Here is a 25497-nt window from a genome sequence, read left to right as displayed (position 1 = left end):
TTTTATTTTATTTATTGGAAGGACTGTTGTTATTATTATTATTATTATTATTATTATCATTATTATTATTATTGCGATTATTACTGTTGTTAAGTGAGTGTTATTCTTATATTCATTTATAATTCATTTCTAAGGAAAAATGAATCGTTACATTTCGAAATCTATTTCATAAACTAAGACGGTTTCAGCATAAGCAGCATGGCCCCAACCTCTATTCCCACTAGCACTGATCAAGAATCTACCACTAGGATCAACCTTCAAATTACTCAAGATACCACCTTGATGGCCAGGGATGATTAAGAATGGTGTGGCATGCTTTTTAGTATGAGTATTGTTGGCATTATCACCATAGAGCTCAAGATTATACAATCTTATATTATCCATTGAACCACACAAGATAAAATTATCGTTGGGCATGGTAGTCATAGCACTGACAGGACCACTAATCTTTGGAAATTGAAGAGTTTTGGCAACATTGGGAGCCATCAATGAACCTTTATTTTTGATTCTAGCATGAGGCATTCGAAGATTGATCTCTTCGATTGTACTATTTCTTCTTCCCACATAAACATTATCACCATTGTTAGACCACATGGCTGACATACACCAAGGAGGTACCCCTTCAGGAATTCCAAATTTTATCACTGGATCTTCTTGTCTAACATCCCAAATATTGACAGTACCATCAATTGAAGAAGTCATAAAGATGTTTTCATTGGTTAAAGTTTTTGAGGTGGTCTTGGAGGTGTCTTTGACTCTTTTGGGATCGTTATCTCGGTCTTTGGCTTCTTTATTATTATTATCTTCGTCTTTATCACTGTCACCAAAAAGAGAGTCGATATCATCTTCATCTCCATTGACTTCTTCATTGTCATCGTCACCGGGTAATGAGATATCCAAATCTGTCAACCCATCTGGTCTGAATTTAACATTTGTGATTTGCCCTGAACTTCCTTTATAGATGGTATTAGTTTTCCCAGTATTCAAGTCCCATAACCGGATGGTTTTATCCCAAGAACCACTCAAGAAAGCATTTTGACTTTGATTCAACGTTACTACAGAAACTGCATCTGTATGACCTGAACCTTTAGGATTAACTTTTGAATCTTGAGCGAAAATATGGTGCATTTGACCTTCATTGTATCTCATGGTATAAAGAGAGATTCCTCCCAGTAACAACCCCGAGATACACCAATATCCATGACGTTCAACATCCAAGGAATAAACAGGATTGATTTTGGGTTCATAAGATATGGACCCGGTATTGAAATCGGATGCTTTGATCTTGGGGTTCATCTTAAGAAGCTCTGACTTGGTGATGGGTTGTTCATTTTCCCAATACGAAGAGATGACTCCGGCCTTGGTGACCGAGTCAACAAGATTATGTTTCTGAGCAACCGTCAATGGAGATTTCCCTTGAATAGAAGCAATGAAATCGTACTTTCTTATGAATCCGTCTTCTCCACCTGTCAATATCCATTGAGGACCATCTGAAAGTGCTATACTATGACATTGACCACTATAGGGGAAAGCCACCGACGGAACGATATCAAACTCTGTAGCTGCTTTAGCTTTTAGTATGACTCTTTCAAGATGACTCAATTTAGATAGTCTTTGTTCCTCTTCTTGTTTTAACTTCTCGGCTTCATCCGCTTCAACCTCGGCATCAACATCAACATCAACATCGGCTTCTCCAATAACCGTAACTTCATCACGCTGAGTATCACCTTCGTCGCGCTGAGCACTACCTTCTTCTTCCTTGGTTTTTATCTTAGTGTCTGCATTTTCCATCTTAATGTCTGCATCGTCCATCTCTGCGTCCTTTGCAGCAACTTGTACAGTTGGTGATGACTGATCTTGAGCCTTGTTTTGAGATTTGGCTTCATCTACTTCGTCATCATCGTCGTCGTCTTCTTCTTCTTCGTCCTCATCATCATCATCACCATCATCATCGTCATCGTCATCGTCATCGTCACCTTCGCCTTTACCATCTTCGTCTTCTTCTCGGCCGTCATCGTCGTCTTCTTCTCTCTCACCTTCATCTTCACGTTTCGCGTCCTCGTCTTCTCCCTCGTACTCCTCCTCGTTGTCGATGCTGTGATCCATATCAATGTCCATGTTCATGTTCATCACCTGGTCTTCGTCCACAACCAACTCGTTGTTCTCAAACGAGTCATCTTCCATTGGCATTGTCAATTGTAGAGGGGCCACTGGTAAAGTTGTTGACGGCTATTTGATTTCAATTCGCACTCACTACCACGACATAGACGCAATGAATAAAGTTGGCACAGTTTTACTGAGGCGCACTGTAATGTAATGCAATGCAATGTGATGCGGTACACTGTAATGTAATGAATGGAATAGAGTATAAGTAAGGTAGCGTATCATTACATTTTGAAATAAACTGTGCTGAAATATAGTGAGCCACAGTAATCTGCAGTACTCAACAAGTTGAGTCTACAGTGTACTATATCTGATTATGATAATCTTAAGCTTGTATTAACATAAACTATGAACTAACTTACTCGTAGATCCAGCCAAATTGGTTCAACTTGTAAGACATAACTTCTTCAGGCTTGAACCACAAGGCAATTTCCTTGTTAGCAGATTCAACAGAGTCAGAACCGTGACAAACGTTTCTACCCATGTCAATGGCAAAGTCACCTCTGATGGTACCAGGAGCAGAAGCCAATGGGTTGGTGGCACCCAAAATAGCTCTACCTTGCTTAACAACATCCTTACCTTCCCAAACAGTGGCCAAAACTGGACCAGACAACATGTAGGACAACAAAGATGGGAAGAATGGCTTGGAGGTCAAGTCAGAGTAGTGTTCCTTCAACAAGGATTCAGTAGGTTGAACCAACTTAATAGCAACCAACTTGTAACCTCTGTCTTCAAATCTACCCAAGATCTTGTTGACCAAGCCTCTTTGGACACCATCAGGCTTAATAGCAATAAAGGTTCTTTCGTCAGACATTGTAGAATGAATAGATGGTACTTCGGATGGGGGGATCGAACACGTGCAAGTGTGGGAAGGAATCAGAAGTGATGAAGAAAAGGAAGAAGAAGAAGAAGAAGGAATAAATAGGTACACAATAATTATTATTGTTAGAAAATATACAACGTTGGCCGAATTGAAAATTTTCACAAATGTCGTGGTGGGGAGGGTATCTGATCGAGAGGAATGTCGTGAATGTCGCTTCTCCAGGTTTGAGGGTACACCAAGTCCCTGACTCAGTCCCAGTGCCAGACGCAGTGACAGTGTCAGAGGTTGATGTCTTCTAATACCATATTGTATAGGTCGTTGGTGTTCATCAAATAGAGGACTCGGTTGTGTCATAGCTTATTGGATATGATATACTTGTATTTTTTTTTGTGGTTTGACGAATGGCTCTTTGTGATTGGCTAGAATCTTTTGTTTGGCACGGCTGATACAATATCGTAATTAAGGGGAACCTAGTTAAGCTTAAGTTAGACTAGTATTAGTTCTTATGTTTTTGACTCTTTTTGTTGATCGTTTGTCGTACAAGACAGTAAAAGTCTAAAATCGTAATGGACGTTAGACGAATTACTAGACAATACCTTATTTCATGTCGCAATATTACATACGTAAATGACATTACCCATTACGGTAATTACGCATATGTCATTTTTACGTCGCGGATTACCCAATACAGCCATTTATGTCGCGTCCCGATCGGTACAATTATAAACAGTATCAAATCTCAAATCAACCACCATCATCTACTTCTTCTTCTTCTTCTTTTTCGTCTTCATTCGCGATGGAAGACAAGGAGAACAGTGTGGTGCTCAAAGACATTTCCCAATCCAAAATAGATCTCAAGCGATCAGCCGGAAGTCCTTTGGCTACTAAGGCAAAGAAGAAATCAAGAGAATCATATCATGAAGTACCGTCATTTAATTTCGAACAGTTGCATCAATTGTTAGTGCCTCCAACTCCATTAGAAACCATTGATATGAGATTAACAAACTATATTCTTGTTAAGCAGAATGAAGTACAGCAAAAAAATATACAGTTTCTCGAGTTGGAAAGACAGTACAGCACTGCATAGTACTGTTAAAGTACAATACTAGTTATGGTATTAGGTCTTAGATAATTGTACTACTATAGTTGTTTGAAGTAGTACTATGGTAGTACTACTGCATTTCTATTGCATTGATTGGTTTCTTGTTCTTCTTTAATATAATATAATTTGGTTTATTGTTAACTTGGTCCTGGTTTACTTCTGGTGCTAATGAAATAACTGGATAATTTTGCACTATCAGCATCAAAATACCTTCCATCTCTTTCATTATCCCACCCCTTTCTTGCATGTTCCATTCGAAGCCGTTGCTCCTCACGTGACCCACGTTCAAGCAAATCACCCGCTAACCAATGTAATGCTAGTGGATGCAAAGTCTCTGCTAAGGGCACCGAAACAGCCTGGTTGTCGATTTTAACTCTCTTTTCATCTTCTGTCTTGGCCACAACATACCTGATTTGTGAGATGACAATGTCGTCTTTCTTCTTACCCTCATCCAAATGAATCACTCTATCACACCACTGCTTACCTAAGCCGTCAAAGATATGAGTGGCATAAACAACACTACATCTTCTTAAGGCACATTCTCTCTTTAAATACTCTAGCAATTTGCTTCTAACTATCACGTCTAGATCAATGGTCACCTCGTCCAATAATAAGAGTCTCCAAGGTTTAATTAGTCCCATACAAATTTGAACTCTTCTGCGTTCTCCATCGGAAATTTGTTGCATACTCCAATCACAATCAATGTCCAAGATATCAATCAACTCATCTCGACGTTCACTGTACACATCTCCTCCAACAGAAGCAATCAAAATCTTCACGGGGATATCTCTCTTCACTATGGAGTTAGCAGCCCATTCCGTTCCCAAATAAGTAATGTAACTGTTGATATCGGAGTTACGGTGAGTGTGCCTGTCGGAACTGAACTCAAAGGGGTCAAACCCTCCTAGTTTCAATGACCCTTTCTTAATAAGGCTTTTGCCCGCTAAGATCTTCAATAAGGTGGACTTCCCGGCTCCATTGGGCCCAACAAGCAAGTTGGTAGTTCCCCATGGAATCTCAAGGTTAATATCCGTTAGTCCGACTCGGTGATTGGCAAATTCGTAATTGAGATTTATGGTCTCAATGGCTAAGGTATTGTCTTCACTATTAATTGAAGTCATTGATAAACACCGACACTAACAGATGATAGTGATTACAAAAAAGAAGATGATGTTTTACGGTGGTGAATATATTACTGTGTTTGATTAGAGAGAAAGTGGTTCGACTGAACGACTTTTTCCATGTATTTTGTTACAAGATAGACAAATGTCGTACAAAAATAAAATATACGACATTTCTCTTCCAAAAGTAGTATAAGCATCACGATTCCTTTAGCCAATTCAATACGTCCTCCTTAACAGGAACATTATCAACACCATTGAATATGGTTTGGAATTCTTCAGTTCTAACAGCATTTGAAAACTTTCTATAGTAAGTCTTTAAAATTCCCTTATATTCATAGAAAAGCCATTGAAGATCAATTGATGTCATTAGTTCAATATCGTCAGCCTCTTCCTCCGGGAAATCTTTAGTAATCTTCACAACATCTGTTTCTGTGACCCCTAAGCGAGTTCCAATATCATTTATGTTCTTAACAATGGTTTGACATAATTGAACCAAGATTTCTGTATCTTTGTCTTCCATAATTGCCCTATCCAATACTCTATTGATAGATTCCATACAGGAGACATTTTCAATGATCAAATTATGATCTAACGAAAGGGCCTTAGCAACCAAATGCTTAGCTTGAATGATTTTAAACTCAATTAAATATTCCAAGATTAAAAATGCAACCTGTGGTTGGTGGATCCAAATCCGGAATATCAGATCAATAACCCAACGTTGTCTATTGTCTTTTTCTTCTTCATTGAGTTCAATCTCCTCAAATCTAGATTCGTTCTCCGACTTATATTCTATGGGCATCCCTGTAAGGTACCGTAACTTGTTAACGTCACGTGACAAAATGGAGATAACAGAATAGACAGACCTAGAACCAATAAAGGCATAACTTTGAAAAAATAAATTGATAAGAAACTTTATAGGATCCACTTGAGAGAGGTTATACCGACGTTTGGGGGGTAATTGTTCATTTAAGTTTTCTTCCAAGTTTTCTTCCTCCTTCTGTACATCAGGTTCACCACTATCAACAGTTGTTTCTGACACAGAAACAGCAGCTTCATCGGTCACTGGTTGTGAAGTTGAAGAGGTGGAAATGGTTTCGGTTTCAACCGTTTCCTGCTTTTCTGGTTCTGGTTCTGGTTCTGGTTCTGGTTCTGGTTCTGGTTCTGCCATTTCTTCATCATTTGGTTGTGAGTCGCTTATCTCTTGATTAATACCGTTCAAAACGTTCTTATACAACGTACTAAATTCATTATTAGGTTTCCAATGGTACACAATGAAGTCATACACTCTTTTAGCCACGTTGGAGAATGGTAGATCGGAATTAGTGAATATGAATACCAATTCTTCTTGAGGAGAAGCATTTTTATTATCCAAAGTTGCACCATTACCATTGGTGGACAACCCTAATAATAATTCCTTTATGTGAGAATCTTCTCCACCATAAAGGTCAAAGTCATAATCAAATCTGAACTTCCCACCATTTTCATAGAGTGAAATATCCAAATATTGATAAAATTCAGTTAAATATTCTGCTTCATTCTCTTCAGGTCTCATAAGAACAAAACTTCCTTTAATTCTATTCTTATTGGATAATCTGATTTCTTTGGCAATTAAATTCTTTATAAAGTTCTTCTTTGGTTGATACTTCAAGTTTCTAAACTTTTGAGAATATTGAACCCATTCATCCCATTTCCAACTAAATTCAAAATTACTTATTTGAACACTCATCCAATCCAAATAGCGAAGTTTCAATTCATAATCCAAAGTTTCCAAATTATTAAATAAAAATCTAATGGCTCTTCCGAAAACTGGTGCAATTAATTCCGGTGACGATCGGCAGCATGCTATCAAGACAGTATAATAATAAATTTCCACATGGAGAGATTTTGGTAATTGGAAAATCATCGTCAAAATACTTTCTACTGCCATATCTTCAACTTTCCAAGTTGATAAAGGTGGACTGTTGAGACCTTCTAAATTATCCTTGTGAATCAAACTCAATTGATCAATAGATGAACCTGGAGGTGCGAATAATTCCCTATTGAAGAATAAATCTAAGATTGACAATTGAATGGAAGCTTCATTCTTATTGAAGGAAAGATTGGTTAAAATATCATAAGCAACATCACGCAAAAAAAGGCCCACATATGAAGTAATGTCAGGTACAGTTTCAAATTCAGTAGTATTGTAAACTTGGAAAAGTAATCTGGTATTATTGAACCAGAGTTCATCGATCAGACCATGAGGTTTGTAGCCTTCTTCAAGTAATGTATCGACTGTGGGTAAATTCAATTGGGGTAAATTATGTTTAATTATTTCACTGGAAATTGGATTATTTTGTAAGTTTGCTTCAATGATTGGCCCCAACAATTCATCATAGTTTAAAAACAATTTCCCACCAATAAGATCGTTCCATTGTTTGTCTTCACCTCTCAACTTCAATAAAGAAGGTAATACCAAATCAATCATCTTTTTAGGTTCATAAGGTAATTCGAAATTGCCTAATCTGGAATCAAACGGTTGAAGTAGTACAGTAGTAGAATTCTGTTCTTCTTTGAATTCTTGTGCCATATCCACTAACCCATTGACTTGATCAATCATTTCTTGTGACAGCTCATTACTCAACAAATAAGGAATGGAGATAACCGTATTATAAAAGATTTCCTGCGCAAGTCCATTCCGTTTCTCAGTGGTGTCTTTCAGTTTCAGATTTAACTCAATTGCTAACATCAAAAATTGCTTGAATATCGCCACTACCCCATCTCCTTCAATAATAGGAGCTAAAGTAGCCAAAAACTTAAGCATAGACTTTAAGTTATTCCATACTCCAGCAGAGTCCTTAGAACCAACGGTATCCCAACTCTTCAAGTTATCCAACATCCATTGGGCTTGAGAATGGAAATATTCAATGGTATATTTAGCAACCACAAAGTTTTTTGAGTTACAAATAAGAATCAAGTTACTTAACGGACTTATCTTCTGGGGTTGTTCCAATACTATAGCAAGTACAGTAGACAATATGGAGGTTCTTAACTTATCAATTTTTTCAAACTCTGCAACAATGGGGTTGGAAATATATGACAAGTCATCTACCTGGACAGAGATATTGGCATTCTCTCCAATTCTTCGGATATCCTTACATAAATCATTGATCAATTCTTGTTGAGGATCGACATGTTGTTTCTTACTCCGGTCATCATCAAAGTCATTATTGTTGTTGTTGTATCCCCCACCTGGTCCTTGTTGATGGTCTTGTTCGTAGTCATCTCTACTTCTTTTGAGTGACTGCTCTGGTTCCATATCCATTGCGTCGTATGGGGAAGAGGAAGAAGAAGAAGGGTTGCAGTTGTATGCTCTGTTTTATTTTTCAGTCTATATATTTTTGTCGATGCTAGTGCGCACAATTACGTAAGCAATGGTCGTAGAGTATATATATACTCTATTATGCACTGGTCTAAGTATCATTAAATAATAGTTGATTATCAATTTAGCTATTCTAACATGGTTCAAACGCTTTATTATTGTCAGTTGGAAACTTTTGTCTGATATTATACTTTTGTACGTAATCTGGTTGAAAATCAATAAAATGGATGCATGCAAATTATCTCAATTGGTTGAGACTCAGTAATAGCAATGAATTTTATACTTGGTGTTATTTTATCTAAATTAACTTATATTCATAGGGGAGAACGACCCTTTTAATATAAGTTAACTATATATAAGAGGGAGGACTAGGCATAACCCCCCCCCAAAAAAATACTACTTTGACCCGCCAGTTGTGTATGCCACACCACATACCACCGCCTGTTACCCCAGTATTGAACACATAGTAACCATATCCAGCCTTATGACGGTAATTTTGTCAGACCACAATAGTTAGTCACATCGAGAGTCTGTTTAGGTAGTATTCAGTTTCAAATACCTAACCACTAGAATCATAGCTTTCCAAATGGCTAGGTAAAAAAATGGTGTCTAGGTTCTCTGAGGTATTGGTAACCATACTACTACATAGAGTTGCATAACACTTCCTGATAAAGCTAAATAAAATTACAATAAATACCCAAGAATTAGCACGAGAGATAGTTAAACCTGTTAAGCACCTTTGATAGGACAAATTCTCTACCAGTAGCTTTTAGCAGTTGAGATTCACAATTTGGACTTATGGCGGTGGCTGCGAAAAGAAGTTGTGATTGGCGACATTGCCACACTCTGAGATGACATCGTTAAAGGACCTTAAATGCTTGTGATACCATCTCGTGAGATTTTCTAAAGTATCATCGTGGTAAATTAGAAGAAGAGAAGAAAAGTGTAAGTAAATAAAGGTTTTCATAGCTTGAGATGTTCCCATTTAAAAAAAAATAGATAGTCATAATAATGTATACTAGATTAGCTCTCAAACCACCAAGAATAGGTCCCTTGGCCCAGTTGGTTAAGGCGTGGTGCTAATAACGCCAAGATCGGCGGTTCGATCCCGCCAGGGACCAATTCCCTTACTAAGGGCGTGTGGCGTAGTTGGTAGCGCGTTCGCTTAGCATGCGAAAGGTCTCCGGTTCGACTCCGGACTCGTCCATTTTTTTGCCATAGTTTTGTAAAATGCTCCTTCTAATGAATATACAATCTCTCTCATGATTAAATTATACCATGCATTACTATGTAGTGAAATCAAAAACAACCTTATTTACTTTATGTTCATCAAAGAGTTTATAAGCTTCCGGAGCGTTTTCAATGGCACACTTGTGGTCGATGAAACCAGCAAACAGATCTTTGGTCTTTTCAAATACTGCCAATGCTTCAGCAAAGTAGGCCCAGCAATGGCATCGTCCAAAAGAAATATTGATATTTTTCACATAACATTCCAACCCTGTAAATGGAAGAGCATCGTGGGGCATACCAAGAGCAGAAATAATGCCGTTATTTCTAACTGATTCATAGGCTGATCTTAAACTTGAGTTGGCTCCAACTGCTTCCAATACACCATCAAAACCAATGCCATTCAAGTCACTCTTCACATAATTTGCCAATGTATCGGGCTGTTCTTCGAAGTTAATGACCTTCTTGGCCCCAAAGCTTTCAGCTTGCTGTAACCGTGAAGGAATGCTATCAACAACAACAATGTTAGTGAAACCGAAACTCTGTAAGGCTTTGAGTGCACAAAGACCCACGGGCCCAGCACCCACCAAAAGTAAATTGACATCTTTGGTGGTTTGTTTCCTATATCCTTGAGGTGCTTCTTGGTTCAAGAAATTTAAGATCTTTTTAGCCCCATAATAACCCGTAACAAAGATGTCAGCCATCAAGACATAAATAGAATCATCAACAATAGAAGATGATGAGGTTTGGGCTGGCTTCATCAAAAGAGTGTTTTCAGCATGTGGGACTCTAACATACTCCGCCTGACCTCCATCCAATCCAGTCTTACCAAAGGTATTTGTTTTAACGCATGTTCCAGTATATCCATGTTTGCAATAGAAACACTCGCCACATTGGATAGTGAAAACACTTAATACTTCATCCCCAACCTTGAACTTGCTAACCTTGTTTCCCTTACCAACCACTTCACCCAAAAACTCATGGCCAATAATTGTACCGCATGGACCAGGAATATGACCGCGATATGAATGGAGATCTGTGCCACAGAGACCACTGTATTTCACTTTCAATATGACATCTGTGTCGTGAACGACTTTAGGGGTGGGTCTTGTTTCGACCCTAACATCAAAGGGACCATGGTATACCACGGCCTTCATATTTTCTGGCATTGACGACATTGCAAAAGATACGGAAGCAAGAAGAAGAAGATGGTGAAAATTAAAATTGAGAAATTTCAAATCACCAGATTCCCCAAACCCCACACTATTAATTTTAGCGGGAATGTTCCCGATTAGGCAAGTCGAATCTCAGACGACATTACGGACCAGATGCTTGGAGTTTCGAAATATAGCAAGGTAGAGTTTATTATGCTTGCCTCCTCTGCTTAGAAAGAAATCAGTGTATCTGCCAAATACATGAAAGGCAATGTAGGTGGACACAATTACGTAAGCAAAGTAAATTGTTAGCGTAGTTGCCAGGACCTGGAAAGAACCAAATGATGGGAGATTGGTTCTCACAGTATCTTCAAATTTGAATACTAAAGAATTGGTATCAACAATACACTCATAATCTTTGATTCTAGTATTTGGCTGACAATTCATATTGAGGAAAGATGCAACCCAGTAATGGTATACTTTCTGAAAATACTGTAAGCTTGAGTTCCCATCTCTCTCATCATCGAATTCGTCAAGGAAGTAAAAGAAGTTCAAACCATGTTTAAAAGCATCCTTGTAGATATCATGATAATGAACAGAGTCGCTTAAAAAGTATGTGACCACATCTGACACGAGATCATTCAGCAGAACTGTTTGACTGATATATAAAAGCAATACATTGAACACAAATCGACATAACATCAAGATAACAAACCAGGAAACGGAAATCCACATTATATATGTAGTCAACCACATGAATATTCGGTACATGTGTGTGAAATATGCCAAAAGTGAAGGACTATATTCTCGCCATAATAAGCCCACTCTAACCATAGGAATTGGTATCCTCAGAAAGAGTTGTTTACGATAAACATATCGTCTATAAGCATATTTTAACCTGTTTCTGTGCCTTGGAGCTTGGAAAGATCCTACGAATCTCGAACTTAAAAGAACATTGAGCTCCGCTAGTCGGGCATTGCGTTCTTCTTCAGGAAGACCATCAAATAACAGCGCCACATTTCCTCGGCTGAAAAGGTCTATAAGATCCACATCAAGATCTCGGAACAAATCCAAGTGGACGCCATCGTCATCTTCATTATCATCAGTAGTCACCTGATTGTCTTGTATGTTCATTGGGGCCAAGTTGATTTGAGAAGGGGAGCAGTAGGTAAACTCCACCTACGGTATGAATTTTTCGCCTTGGACACTCAATGATTATCACCACTATGACGTATCTAGTTATTCCAAGAATATGCAGTAGATGATAAGATTTCTTACTTTAGGAAAACGTACGCTTACTTTTCTTCTAATGTATACACATGTATTGTACACTGTTTTACCATAAATGAATCTGTTGTAACTTCTTTAGCTTCTACTATATCAAAGTATCCATCTCTAAAATATCTTTCAAATTTACCATCATCTAGTTTTCTGATGCCCCAAAGAGTTCTTTTGCGAGATTCTATGTAACCAAATGGATATCCAGTACCTGACCATATATACAAATCGTAAGATTCATGTATAAAATTGATCCATCTCCATTACTAGCACCATCTAAGTACCAAATGATTGCACGTGCGTACGCTTGTATGCTCGAACAAATGTACAAATGTACATCAGGAAACATGCAGCTGTGGCACTGCAAGGAATACAAGGATCGAAATGTTTTTATTTCAGTTCCTTGTTTTCTATACATCTTCTTGGAATCGCATACAACACATGTAAGTTCCAATATAAACTTCATCATTTTTTTTCCACTAAAGGGCTACTACATAACTCCCATGCAGCCTGGGTAATCTATGCCAAAAATATTCAAAGTCCTCCCCTTACATTGTTCATCTTCCTTTCGTTTCAAGTCCTTTTTATCGCTAAGATATTCAAGAAAGGAAAATAGCTCGCTCGTATCTGCAAATGTAGGTTCAAGTACTCTTCTAAGCCGTGCTTATACGCACGTTGACGCATACGCACAGAACGAACTTAAGCTCTGATGAAATTGTCAGAATTCTATCGCCAACGTAGCAACATATGTCTTCCTTCCAGACGTGCATTGAAGGTAAAATAATATCAAGCACAAGAATGTCGAATCTTTAGCTTGTTTTCACCAAATACAAGTCAACTTCCTAATCGGGTATAAAGAGCAGCGTATAAGCAGAGTTGGGTAAAATCTGTAAGGCTTAATGTATAGGCAGTCTAAAATGCTTGTTATAGGCTTCTTAGCAGTAATTGCGCCCCTCTCCACCCCCACGCTAATCTAACCATCAGGGCAGCTTTAGTCATTGTATAATCTATGTCACACATTTGCATACTTGAAGAATTCCTCTCTTGATAATTGTGGAATCCGTTTGATTAGCGGCTTGTGGCTCAACAACTGTGGATGCTTACTCAGACAGTGCTTAAGTAACACATGGATGTAAGAGAAGCATTTGAAACAACCTTCAACGTCAACATCAACTTTATACTTCAAATAATCACTAGGTAACTGAATATCCCATTTGAACTTTTTAGAGCCTTCATGTAAAACAATTATAAGACAACATCCAAATACTTGTCTCATGTTGTACGCCACAAAAATAGGTAATGATGATAACATTTCTGTTAAAGAAACTGTTTGTTTCAAGATGTCGACTTCATTTTTATCAAAAGTTGATTTCTCTTCATCATCATCTCTCTTTTTGTTCTCTATCTCTTCAGTTTCCTTTTCAACTATTTCATTTCGAATCTCATAAGGAAGCTCTATATCAAGATCAAAGTTCAAGTTCTTTAACATTAACTCTTCTCTGAATAGCAATTGGTCTCTCCATTGCCAGTAAATCTCACTTTGGGTGTCCACTGTGATTCTAGGATTCTTAATTGTGCAGGCAACCAACGCTATTTTTTCTGGAGGTCTATAAGTATCGTTAAGCTTACATGATATAGACATTGCTGCACTTGCAACAAAATATTTGGATGATGTGATTGGTAATCGCATATAAAACCGATTAAGATATATTGTGGCCGCTAGAATGGTTCTTCCGTCTACCCGAAGCTGTGTACCAAGCTTAATGATGAAATCATGTATTGCTTCTCGAGTTTTCAAATCTTGTTCTAAATTCATAGCCTTTCTACTTGGTGATTTGATTAAAAAACACTCCTCCAGAAAGATCCAACTGGTTTGCGGTTGACTATTTCCGTTACTAATGTCATTATTCGACCTATCAATTTCATTATCTATGCTTTCAAAGCCACGCTTCATGTTTGTTGACAGTGTGGAACGGAAAATGTAGGATTGGTGCTCTTTACTTGTGCAACTCAGAATTGAGACTTTTAGTATCTATTAAATCTTAACCTCGGAATACATTCGAATTCCGGCCATACAATTTATACTATCCACTATAGTAAAAGTTCTACCAAAATTAAGGTAAAAAATGCTACAAACATACTGCTATATATTAATAATTGTTCTAATAATTTTGCCTTAATATGACAATGCTTAAGTTTACCTTGATGTTTTCAAAGACTTAGTAATGTCCCTTTCTAATCGTCTACTTACGAGGTCAACACCGAGGGTGTAAGATGTATAACGCTAATGAAATCCGCCAATATTAGATACAACTATATATATAAACCAGCCATATTCATCTAGTACACATCGACTACCACTTGCGTTGATGGAGTTTTCACATTTGAATCCCCGGTTCAATGATTTACAAACCATACAAATACCCTGGTGTTAGGGTGTTATATACATATCCTGCGTATACCGCCCTTCACAATATGTGAAAAAAAAAGTGAAAAAATTGATGTTAATTCTAACCCTTTACCACAAGCTAATCAAATAGCCATACCATAGCAAGCTGAAGATGACTGTGGAAAGTCCTATTATGCATTTGGTGAAGCCAAGTGTGAGTGCACCAATGGCTGGTACAGCTGGCTCTGCATGCAAGATCAAGATTCACACCTCTGCTGTGTTACAAGTTTTGGAAATTGTATCCAAACAAGTGTTACCCGAAAACAAGAGAATGATCGGAACATTATTGGGGATAAGACTGGACGACGGACTGCTTTTTGAGATTAAGGATGCTTTTATGGTCCCATGTAATGAGACTGGAGATTCCATTGCCATTGAAGAGGAAACACACAGGAAATTATACCAATTATATAAGAAGGCTCACTTGAAGGAACATGTTTTAGGATGGTTCGGTAGTTCTGAACAAATAGATAATACTACTGCTTTAATCCATGATTTCTATTCTCATGGTACCGACCGTGCATATCCATCTCCTGCTTTACATTTGAACGTACAATACATAAAAGATGGTGAAGTCCATGTTCCTGAATTCACCACTTATTTGGGAGCTGTTATTGGTAAGAGTGCCAATAATACTCAAAAGATGGGTTGGAAGACTGTTTCCAATAACAATTCTTATGTTTTCACCCCTATTCCTCATGCGATTGTTGATGGTTCAAGCACTGAACAAATTGCTGCCAACTTTTTGAAGACAAAGACTGTTAATGTCGATTCTACTCAATTATCTCTGGATTTATCCTTTTTGACTACTCAATTGAATGCTGTTACTGACAATATCGATGCTATATTGAACCGTGTGGAATCCGCTTCCTTAGATGCATTACAAAATGATGACAACTTAGACTTATTGCGGTTGTTAAGTAACAGCTTGTTATCAAAGCCTCAAATCTTGGATGACATGGAAGAATTAAGAAGACATTTCCATAACCATAACCAAGATGTTATTATGATTGAATACTTGACAAAGGCCGTCAAGGAACAGATTGAATTGATTGCTAAGGCCACTTCGGATGCCGACAAGAAGCATTAGCTTCTTTTGTAGATTAGATACGTTATAGTATAATAACAGTTGGAACTTTAGACTGAGTCTGTAGTACGATGGGTGTAGAGTGATTGGTGTGTATAAACGGAAGCAGAAGATGTATGCGAGTGAATCATATGTATAGAAGTGTGTTCACAAGTAGGTAGTGTGGTGCGCATGCATTCGTCAGTATATTGTCATAACATTGCCACACATTTATAGGCACAGTGAAAATCGTCTCATTGTTACGTAACCAAGGGACACTTCTGAAATATTAATCTCCTATTATCCTTTTACCCAATCATAATACCTATTAGGGCTCGTGGTCTTAATCCAACAATAATAATATCAACCATTGATTACTACTATACGATATTGGCTACCACTGGCCATTTTTGACATTTTGTTGCATGCCATTGTCGTATGGCGTCATTCTTTACAATCTCATCGTGTCGCATTTGGAAATTCCTAAATTTCACAACCTTAAATACTGGCTCATCTCCTTCTTATTAAGTAATTGACTCCTTATACGATAGAAGAAGTCTCAAACATTAACGGGACACGAACGAGTTACAACAGACACAGACACGAATACGAAAACAAGCATAAGATCAGAAGATAACGTTTATCATCCCTTCTGCTCTACAGTTACCATTGATTCCTCACAGATCTATAACGAGCAGCCCCCTTATTGGCAACAGATCTTATTATTGAAACCAGAGATACTAAGCATAGTTGTGAATACTACCATTATCACTATCCTCGGTATTTAAAGATCGGATTACTGTATATTTCAATTGCCACCACAACAGTTCATATTGCCCCTGGTGAGTCCTAGAAGCATCTGTTTTTCCTGCTGGTCATTAGTTATCTAAAGCAGAACAGAGCCCCCTCTCCAGTTTTAAACAGCGTCTTATTGCGTTCACTTAATAGCATGGGTTGCAGGCACTCCCATTCAGTTTATTTTGATAGATTTAGAATAATCGTTCCAAGCAAGTTCACTTAGACCCACGCACACGCACACGTACAAGCACAAGTACAAGTACAAGCACAAGCACAAGCACAAGCACAAGCAAGCTACAAGCACAAGCATAAGCGAGGTAATAATGGCTAAAAGTCCTAGAAAGGCAACAAAGTACACGCGCAACAAGAGCGTAGCCAAAAGTGGGTCTCAATATCCCAAACAAGCATCCAAAAAGAACCCTCGGCCTATTGCTGGGAAGAACCCCAGTAAATACTTCAACTATAATAACAATAAGAAAGGCTCTAGAAACCGACGGTTTAGTATAGCCGAGTCATCGTCTTCGCTGTCAGACTCCAACAGTGGATCAGATGATGAAGGCAACACCATCTACCACAATGTGCGAGGTCATCACACTAGTGGAGGCAAACGGTTTGACAAGTACACTGCTACTGTTTTGTCGGATGGAGATTCAGACTCTTCATTGACTGCAGTGTCCGAAGAAGACGAGATAGAGGCTTCCAGAAGGGGTTCTTTATTTGAAGATATTTCTCCTCGTAAGTCCAAATCAAAGACATCCAACCCTCGGTATGCAAAGAAAAGAGCACCTAAGAAGACTTTTAACTGGAAAGCACAATTTGAGAGGGGCCCAGCTTTTGACGAAGACGAAGACGATGACGAGGATGATGACGATGACAGCGATTCCAATGAAGAAGACGGCGATAATGATGATGACGATGATGATGAAGACGACAACTACTCGGGAGATGAGGCCAAGGACCCCTTAAAGGGACTTTATGCTATTTTGAACCATCAAGCTCAAGCTTCCGACTCTGATTCGGGTTCTGAATCTGGGGATAACGATGACGATGACGAAGATGAAGAGGAAGAATACGGGTACTCTTCTTCAGATGATTCTGAAGTAGACTTTGTGAGGTTACAAGCCGAGCATAAGAAGAAGACGTTGAATGCAGTCATGGCCATGAATGGACAATCATCCCCAACGAAGCTTTCTAAGAAAGAGAAAAGGAAGAGCATGTCTGAAGGAATTGATAAGAAGCTGCTGCATATGAAGAAAAGGCACTCTATTGCCAAAAGTAAATCGAAATTTGGAAGACGAAAATCAGAGGTTGCACTTCCAGAAGATATCAATTTCTCTTTTGACTTTGATGATTTCAATGATGGTAATAATGTCAATGAGAAGAAGATTCAGCAGCATATTGACCTGCTTAAACGTACTGGAGATGATGAGTTTAATGATGAAGAAGATATTGGAGAAGAGGTTACTACCCCAGATAAAGAAACCAATGTTAATGGTCATGATCTTGGAGAATTACAATTTGATTTTGATTTTGAATCCCAACTACTTCCAGTTCCCAAGTTTAAAGATGGTGAACTTAACTCCGACGATGACTATGAAATAGATGACAATGAGTTAGTTGCTACTTTACAAGTTGATGATGAGGATGATCTTCTTCTTAATGAAGGAAGCGTTAACCACACTCGGAATAATTCTATCGGGTCCATGGATGAGGACAAAGACAGTGCATTTTTGAAAGAAGAAGAAGCATACTTGGTTAATGAGTTTGAAAGTAATGGCTTTGATGAAGATGGTCAAATAGAACTTGGTACTATTGCTAAGATAGCAAATGGGTTACATCATCATTTCCGTGACGATGACAATGACCAAGTTCTTCAATACGCCAGCAGTGATGATGATATGGATGATGATAATGATAATGAAGACAATGATAATGACATGGAAGATGATGATTACATTGACTTTGTTAACTTTGAACTACCGTTATCTGAAACCGAAGAGGCCCAAAAAAAGTCAAAATCAAAGAAGGAAACCTCCCAAGAGAGTGGTACCAGCAAGAATAGAAACGACAACAAAGTGTCTTCTCCCCGGTTCCCCAAGCAGCAGCGTAAGCACAAGAACAAAGACAGGAAGTCAAGTGGCCTAGATGTAACTGCAAGTGATGATGAAGATGATTCATATTTGTGGAATTACTTTTTCAGTTCTGATAGTGACTCTCACGAGAACGAAAATGATGGTGATAGCGAAACCGGAAGCGAAGGGCTGTTGCATGCTTATGATTCGGATGACGAGATGTTACTATCCGATGACGAAAACCGGTCGAAGTTAATTGGAAGGCGTCCATCAAATGACTTAGCCACGACAGTGGAGAAACAAGCATCATCACCAACTAATGATCTTAACAAGAGACAACCTGGCAACCAATATCCAACTGGATTGGATGAGTTTTCCGAATACGAATATGACAGTGGTGATTCGACTGATGAAGATTTGAATTTACCAAAGTCTTCTTCCAAAAGTAAACTTGGATCGAAGGTTGCCAAAGAGGTTCTATCCTCCAAAACTGCTGATCATCGTCCTCCAGTACTTGGAACTTGGGCTGCTGTGAGTAACAAGCCATTTGGTATTATTGATGGTTTATCCACCAGATCGTTAATTACAAAGCCTTTTGATCCCAAACAAAAGCCCAGAACTTCGTTTCCTATCATAACCAATAAGGTTGATGCAGACGATGCATTAGGACTCGATGAATTGTTGAATGTTAGTGAATTGGATGACGGAGATGAGAACGATATCCGTATTTGGAGAGATTTCAGCAATCATAAGAGACAGGTTCCCTTAGGAGCATTCCGAAACAAATCAATATTACAAAATAATGCTCTCGGGAATCATTATTCTGGGGTTTATGGTGTTCGGAACCCCCCATCGAATGCGTCATCTCATCGGAGACGAAGCTCAACGACAAATAGTGGTAGTGCTACTGACTCTAATGGAACAACCAATGGAACCTCCAAGCCACAAGCCACGTCTTCTTCTTCTTCTTCTTCTTCTTCTTCATCTGCTGCTTCTGCTTTACAAGTTTCAAATGGAGTATACAAAAGCGGAAGAAGAAAGTCGTCTATTGTTGGGCCACTTTCCAAATCAACCAGACGGAGAGCTTCGATTGTTGAGGCAATCTCTGAAGGATTTCGACCTACCAAGTCTGGTCTTTTCAGTGAAGCAGCCATGGCTGAAGTGGAAGAGACTTTTGCTGACGATATTGAGCTTATGTCACTTATTCGTGGGATTTGAAGGCTTTGAGGGGCCATTATAGGATTTATATTATTCTTGAAGGTTTATACTGGAGTACTTAAGAATAAAGAAAAGGGGAAGAAATATAGGAAAAATTACAGAAAAAAGAAAAAAATTAAGACATTCAGCATATGTACATGATAGTTAGTTAGTTTAAGAAACACAGTTTTAAATGGAGTCAAATGTAATTATAGGACCACAAGTTAGGGTCTGCTTATAAGTATCACCAAAGTCGTGTACAAACCTAAAAGTTCACTGTTTATTTTTTCACGTCAAATCAAACCACCACATAAATAAAAGCCTTTGTTGCTAACAGCTTTACACCAGCACCGAATTAACCGTCGAGTCATAGTGGACGTTTGCTGGTATTGTTAAAGGGAGTGCAACTGAGTAAGTGTGTGCGACTGAGTGTGTCTGTCTGTTTGTTTGTGTGCACTGTGCTTGTTTACTTGTAATCAGTGGCGGAAAAATGTCTACGTCTGTAAGGAGATCATCGCGAGCAAATAAGGGACAACCACCGAAACGGCCATTGGAGGAAGACTATGATCTTCAGGTGAACCTTGTATTGCCTTCTAGTAGTGATGTGCCTGTAAGTAAGAAGGCCAAAGCAAAGCATGGAGGAGAGAGCTTTAAGTTTGCGGATGAGCACGAGCAACAGGAAGAAGAAGGTATTGAAGAAGACTACGAAGGCGAGGTGAGATGTTTACCTTGTAAGACCACTAAGGCTAATTACGACGAAGATAAGGATGAAGGAGGCATGATGATTCAATGTGATAAATGCAAGAACTGGCAACATGCTTTGTGTATGGGGTTGAAACCTGATGCTATACCCAAGAACTATTTATGCATAGAATGTCAGACTTCGTCTCAGTATTCTGTTAAAAACTTGAAGGATTCTGCCAGACTCAGTATAGCCAAAGCATATTACAATATGTTTCGAGGGATAATACCTGAAGATTATAAGTTTGAGCTTGGATTTGATAGAGACTCGGTAGCGTCTAAATGGTCATTGGAATTAGAGGAAGCCATTCATAATGAGTTCCCTAAAGCTAAGGATAGATACACCAATGAGTGTAGAAGAGTATTATTTTTACTACGGAAGCCTAATGTTTCCCAACAGATATTGGACCACAAGATTACTTTTGAACAGTTGGTGAAAATGAAGCCTGAAGAACTAGACAGCACGTTGAAAACGTATGCTGATAAGGTCAGACAAGATGCCATCCGTCGGACGGTGATAGTAGTAGAAGATAATGAACAACGGGTTAGACGAACCCATAAAGGTGAGGAAATAGTGGAAAGCATATCTTCCAATCAGCATAATGATGAAGGAGACAGTGGGATTATTTCTCGGAGTGTCGATCACCGCATCTTCAAGGATGATTCGCTGCATAAGTCAGACATAAAGGTTGAAGGTAACAACAGACAAAGCTATCATAATTTTGATAACGAAGATGAAGATAATATCGATAATAGCATTCAAAATGAAGAGGAGGAAGAAGCTGAAAGTGCTGAAACAATAAGATTAACATCTACCAAAAATGGGAAATCTTCATCTTCAGAATCAAGTGACATTGATAATGTACCAGAAATTGATATTGAAGACGATGATGACTTGAATTTCATCATTACAGGAAAGCGTAAGAGTGACGAGAAACAAAAAAAGACTTTGAAACCACAAAACACCCCCAATCTCCCCTTAATAATACTGGGAAGGAACTTATGGACTGGCCATATTGTTTTCCCAGAGTTTTCATCATTTGAAGCAAGAGGAGATTTCTATAGTTGTTCAAATTATGTAGAACCAACATCAGTTAATGGTGTGAGAACCCATAACAAGTTTATATCTGTTGCTAAGGAATTACTCACCAAGAACGACCACAACATCGAAGGTAGATTGGATCGGAAAGTGGCCGATGATTACCTCAACAAGGTCATTACTACCAGGGACCTTTATCTTATCCAACTCACATGTGTTAAAGATCAACTGGGCTTTGATAGACTCAATAATTATCTACTTAATAAGAATAAGGTAGGGGTTTTGTCTGGGAAACCATCTTTTGTCAAGGATGCCTACATCATTTCAATTGATTTTAATGATCCTCTGCTTCCTGATTATTTGGCTGAATTCAAATCTGATATCATGGTTGGGTTATTTGCAGTGTTTGTGGTGAAGAAAGATTATACCCCTGCTCCTCCTGGGATCTTGAAGAAGACGACAAGCACTGCTAGTTCAGGTCCAGATCTTCAGGCTATATTGAATCAACTTGGATCGAAACCGATGTCAAGTCTAGATTCCCAAGATCAGGCCCATTATCACGCGAGTTTTCCCGTAACTAATGGTAGTTCTTCTATATTATCTACTCTCACAATTGAACAGAGGAAAGTCCTTGATGATATATGTGCTCGGAACCCAGAAATAGCTGCTAATCCTGAAGGTGCATTACAATTGGTTAGTCAGTACATTATGAATGGTGGTAATGGTGGTTTTTAATTGTAAAGTATAGTATAATGAGTTAATAATGTAAAAATACTTGTATTAAATAAAAATTTATGCTACTTATAGCCGGCTGAAGAGGTTTATATCCTTTCTGGAATCATGTGATCACAATCACGTGATTGAAAAGATCATAATACGGACCATACTAATTCTGGCAATTTCAACTATAGCCATACAACTCAATCTGTCTGTCTTTTTGTTTCTTTATGGACATTTGCCTCATCTTCTCTCCTTATGGCCGGCAGCAACGGCACGGTAGCTCATGGACTTGTACCAGAGACAGACGCGTTTGCAGGCAGCAATAACAACAACAATAATAATAATAACAGCTTGGTGTTTGGAGGAGACGACTTGAAGACTTCAAGTACCAACGCAGATAATAACTCGCTGGGTGCAAGTGACAAGTCAACAGTATCGACCAATAATAATTGCCGGTTTTCCCTTGTGGATAAGCCGGACGAAACTCCCTTTTTGCAACGACTACAAGACCCCTTTGAGACCACGGTTATAATGAGTGGCAGTCTCTTCTCTGAAGGAAGACCAAACTTGGTACCACCACCACCAGGCTTTGATAGCACTCACGATATCACCAAATGTCGTCGGCGAGAGCTGCAGCTTCTGCAATTGTCGCCATGGAAGAAGCTGTATCTGGATAAAGGCACAGTGGCCGACACGCAAGTGATTTCCAGGAACAAATCCGTGTTTGAAGATACCCAAGTAATAGAGCATAATAATACTGGTAATAATAATGCTGGTAGTAATGATGCTGGCAATAATTCTTTGACTCAACGAATACGCTGTCTTCCTGATCGTCTTGAGTTATCTCCGGAACGGAGTCTTGTCATGGCTCATGATGATAACGATATAGTAGTGGTATCCAATCCTGAAGCACCTCGGTCAAAGACTATTATGGGACCTACACAAATGGACGATGATAATGATGGTGATGGTGATAAAGGACATTTTTTGTCTATGGAAACTCCAACACAGTTACGATTGACCCAGAAAGTACTAGCAAATCCAACAGCAGGAGAAATCACAGACATTTTCGATACTCTGGCGTATCAACCAGATGCTAATGATTCTTTGGGTCAGATCAGGTTTCTTGCTTCGCATAGAGAAGTCCCCAACACCCAAGATAGTATTTTAGATGCGGTGGGGAATGTTGTTCTGGAAGTGGAAGAAGACGAAGACGTTGAAGAAGAAGACATTGAAATAGTATCAGATGATGAGGCAGTTTCTAGAAACAATTCTTTAATGGATACTCAAAAGATACATATGACTCAAAAGACTACACTAGCACCTTCATGTTTTGAACACCAGCCACTTATATTGGGTCTGGGTTCACCGACGGTGATTTCAGATTCTTCTCCTACAGCTAATAAGCAATTTAGAACAGGAACATCCCAAATTCCTGACACTTCCAACACTCAGGTCATAAAGACCGTAACTTTGCTTCCATCGTCGCCGACTTTGAAACACGAAGAGGCTAAGATTGATTTTGGTCGTCATGCTAAAGATGAAAAGACATTCACTGATGATCAAGAAGAAATAATGATTCCAAATACTTATCAAAGGAAGCATAAGTTCGTTATAGATTCCCAGAATGAAGAGGGCCCATTTAAGAGAGCCCGTGCATCCCCTGAGTCTCCAGAACTTTTACGAGAAGAGCCACTGACTGTGATGACAGAGAAGGACATTTTGCATAAAGGCAGTGTATGGGCATTATACAATGTTCGAGTTTATTCTGGAGTCTTACTTTCCTTGGGAGAAGAAGTTCTGGAGGTGGAGTTTGAAGAAGGCACATACCAGATAAAGAACGAAGACTTGCATTTATTGGATATACGAATTGGAGATACCATTCGAGTGAAATCGAAAGTCGCCAGGTTTACCGTCTCTGGCTTGAAGAAGACTCACAATGATACCAACAGTATATGCTGTGTTCGAGGGTATAATTCTGTATTGTTGAAAAGACAGAATACTAAGACCAAATCGTTCCCTGAAATAGAGGTTCCGCTTTCGGAATGTTGGATGGAGATTGGAGATTTGATGAACCACCATCAAGGCAATGCTATGTTGATCAAAGGAAGAAGTAGATCCCAATTTGAGTCCTTTGGAGAGCTCTGCGATGTAATTGCAGATATTGATGTTGGCTGCTCGTCTCCATTAAATGCTAATAATATTACTAGTAATAATACTGCTGTTATTGATGGAAGTAGTCCTGTTAAAGGACATAAAAGCCGATCGAGTCCTATTAAATCAATTAGAAGTGAAGAAACAAAGTTGTTCTCAGGAAGACTCTTTGTTATCACTAGTGTATCAGGCAACAAGCAGGCACTTTGTGATGTGATTTTAAGAAATGGAGGATCAATATTGGAAAGCTTTGAAAAGCACTTGAGGTGTGTAGCTGATGATCAAGGGGTTTGTATTGTTATAGACGGGCAATTGGCCCATTTCAGATTTGCATGTGTTTTGTCCACCAGCTACTGTCGAAGTGCTAAATATTTACAAGCCCTTGCATTAGGGTGGCCTGTTGTTTCTGATGCTTATATCTTTGATACCATAAGGAACCCTGGTAATCTTGAATCATGGTGTGCCTATTTATTACCTTCAGGGAAGTCCAAGTACTTGGGAGATGCCGTTAAGAGTATGGATATTTATCCGTTCCGGAAGAACTACGAAGACCAATGTACTCTTAATGAGCAGCTTCGTCTCAACAGTGCGCTACTTGGAGATATTAATGTGTTAATACTGAAACTAAATATGAGCACCATGGTTTTGGAAACAGCTGTATTTATTTTCCATGCCTTTGGGGCCAAAAGCGTGGATTACATTGTTGACATGGTGGATATTGCGTCTACTATCCAAACCATTAAAGGTGGTGGGAACAAGACCTTGGTGTTTGAAGTGGGGTCAAATGTAAGAAAGAGTGTGGAGAATTCATTTGACATTCCTGAACCGCCTCGGATAACCAGAAGTCGATCAGGAATTGCTCAAAACTTGTCAAATATTCAGCATAGTCATGCTACAGTTGGGTTTGTTGATTGGGAATGGTTAGTACAATGTGTTATTAGTAATCATATTTGGGAACCAGACTATTTTAATTTTTAATCATGATGACATTAAACTATATGCAGAGGAAGGAAGCTGGTAGCTTCTCAT

At 38.7% G+C, this 25497-nt stretch overlaps 10 protein-coding genes and 2 non-coding genes across 12 annotated transcripts; 6 read left to right on the top strand and 6 right to left on the bottom strand.

Annotated features, from left to right (window-relative positions):
- Positions 1–147: 147 nt before the first annotated feature.
- SPT8 (SAGA complex subunit) lies at positions 148–2190 on the bottom strand (the record flags this gene model as incomplete). The annotated part of the gene is made up of 1 exon (XM_043192281.1): positions 148–2190. The coding sequence occupies one exon, from the start codon at positions 2188–2190 to the stop codon at positions 148–150; it is 2043 nt and encodes a 680-aa protein (XP_043048253.1).
- A 331-nt stretch (positions 2191–2521) lies between these two features.
- YNK1 (nucleoside diphosphate kinase) lies at positions 2522–2977 on the bottom strand (the record flags this gene model as incomplete). Its single annotated transcript, XM_043192280.1, has 1 exon — positions 2522–2977. The coding sequence occupies one exon, from the start codon at positions 2975–2977 to the stop codon at positions 2522–2524; it is 456 nt and encodes a 151-aa protein (XP_043048252.1).
- A 1248-nt stretch (positions 2978–4225) lies between these two features.
- On the bottom strand, positions 4226–5383 carry CAF16 (putative ATP-binding cassette family ATPase; the record flags this gene model as incomplete). Its single annotated transcript, XM_043192279.1, has 2 exons — positions 4226–5192; positions 5379–5383. The coding sequence occupies 2 exons, from the start codon at positions 5381–5383 to the stop codon at positions 4226–4228; spliced, it is 972 nt and encodes a 323-aa protein (XP_043048251.1).
- Positions 5384–5408: 25 nt separating this feature from the next.
- Positions 5409–8516, bottom strand: GCR3 (Gcr3p; the record flags this gene model as incomplete). The annotated part of the gene is made up of 1 exon (XM_043192278.1): positions 5409–8516. The coding sequence occupies one exon, from the start codon at positions 8514–8516 to the stop codon at positions 5409–5411; it is 3108 nt and encodes a 1035-aa protein (XP_043048250.1).
- Positions 8517–9620: 1104 nt separating this feature from the next.
- KQ657_001482 lies at positions 9621–9694 on the top strand. Its single transcript has one exon. It is a non-coding gene; the product is annotated as a tRNA-Ile (tRNA).
- Positions 9695–9707: 13 nt separating this feature from the next.
- KQ657_001481 lies at positions 9708–9780 on the top strand. The gene has a single exon. It is a non-coding gene; the product is annotated as a tRNA-Ala (tRNA).
- A 79-nt stretch (positions 9781–9859) lies between these two features.
- Positions 9860–11367, bottom strand: KQ657_001480 (uncharacterized protein; the record flags this gene model as incomplete). The annotated part of the gene is made up of 2 exons (XM_043192277.1): positions 9860–10962; positions 11364–11367. The coding sequence occupies 2 exons, from the start codon at positions 11365–11367 to the stop codon at positions 9860–9862; spliced, it is 1107 nt and encodes a 368-aa protein (XP_043048249.1).
- Positions 11368–13244: 1877 nt separating this feature from the next.
- BUR2 (Bur2p) lies at positions 13245–14186 on the bottom strand (the record flags this gene model as incomplete). Its single annotated transcript, XM_043192276.1, has 1 exon — positions 13245–14186. One exon carries the CDS (start codon positions 14184–14186, stop codon positions 13245–13247), a length of 942 nt encoding a protein of 313 aa, XP_043048248.1.
- Positions 14187–14793: 607 nt separating this feature from the next.
- KQ657_001478 (uncharacterized protein) lies at positions 14794–15771 on the top strand (the record flags this gene model as incomplete). The annotated part of the gene is made up of 1 exon (XM_043192275.1): positions 14794–15771. The coding sequence occupies one exon, from the start codon at positions 14794–14796 to the stop codon at positions 15769–15771; it is 978 nt and encodes a 325-aa protein (XP_043048247.1).
- Positions 15772–16868: 1097 nt separating this feature from the next.
- IFH1 (Ifh1p) lies at positions 16869–19835 on the top strand (the record flags this gene model as incomplete). Its single annotated transcript, XM_043192274.1, has 1 exon — positions 16869–19835. The coding sequence occupies one exon, from the start codon at positions 16869–16871 to the stop codon at positions 19833–19835; it is 2967 nt and encodes a 988-aa protein (XP_043048246.1).
- Positions 19836–20304: 469 nt separating this feature from the next.
- On the top strand, positions 20305–22329 carry BYE1 (uncharacterized protein; the record flags this gene model as incomplete). Its single annotated transcript, XM_043192273.1, is given in 2 exon segments — positions 20305–20312; positions 20325–22329. The coding sequence occupies 2 exon segments, from the start codon at positions 20305–20307 to the stop codon at positions 22327–22329; spliced, it is 2013 nt and encodes a 670-aa protein (XP_043048245.1).
- Positions 22330–22346: 17 nt separating this feature from the next.
- RAD9 (chromatin-binding protein) lies at positions 22347–25446 on the top strand (the record flags this gene model as incomplete). The annotated part of the gene is made up of 2 exons (XM_043192272.1): positions 22347–22350; positions 22619–25446. The coding sequence occupies 2 exons, from the start codon at positions 22347–22349 to the stop codon at positions 25444–25446; spliced, it is 2832 nt and encodes a 943-aa protein (XP_043048244.1).
- Positions 25447–25497: the final 51 nt, after the last annotated feature.

Source organism: Scheffersomyces spartinae (assembly GCF_019049425.1).
Source record: "Scheffersomyces spartinae strain ARV_011 chromosome Unknown scaffold_16, whole genome shotgun sequence".
NCBI lineage: Eukaryota > Fungi > Ascomycota > Pichiomycetes > Serinales > Debaryomycetaceae > Lizanozyma > Lizanozyma spartinae.
Note: the sequence above shows the minus strand (reverse complement) of the source record. Positions and strands in the feature narration are given on the sequence as shown.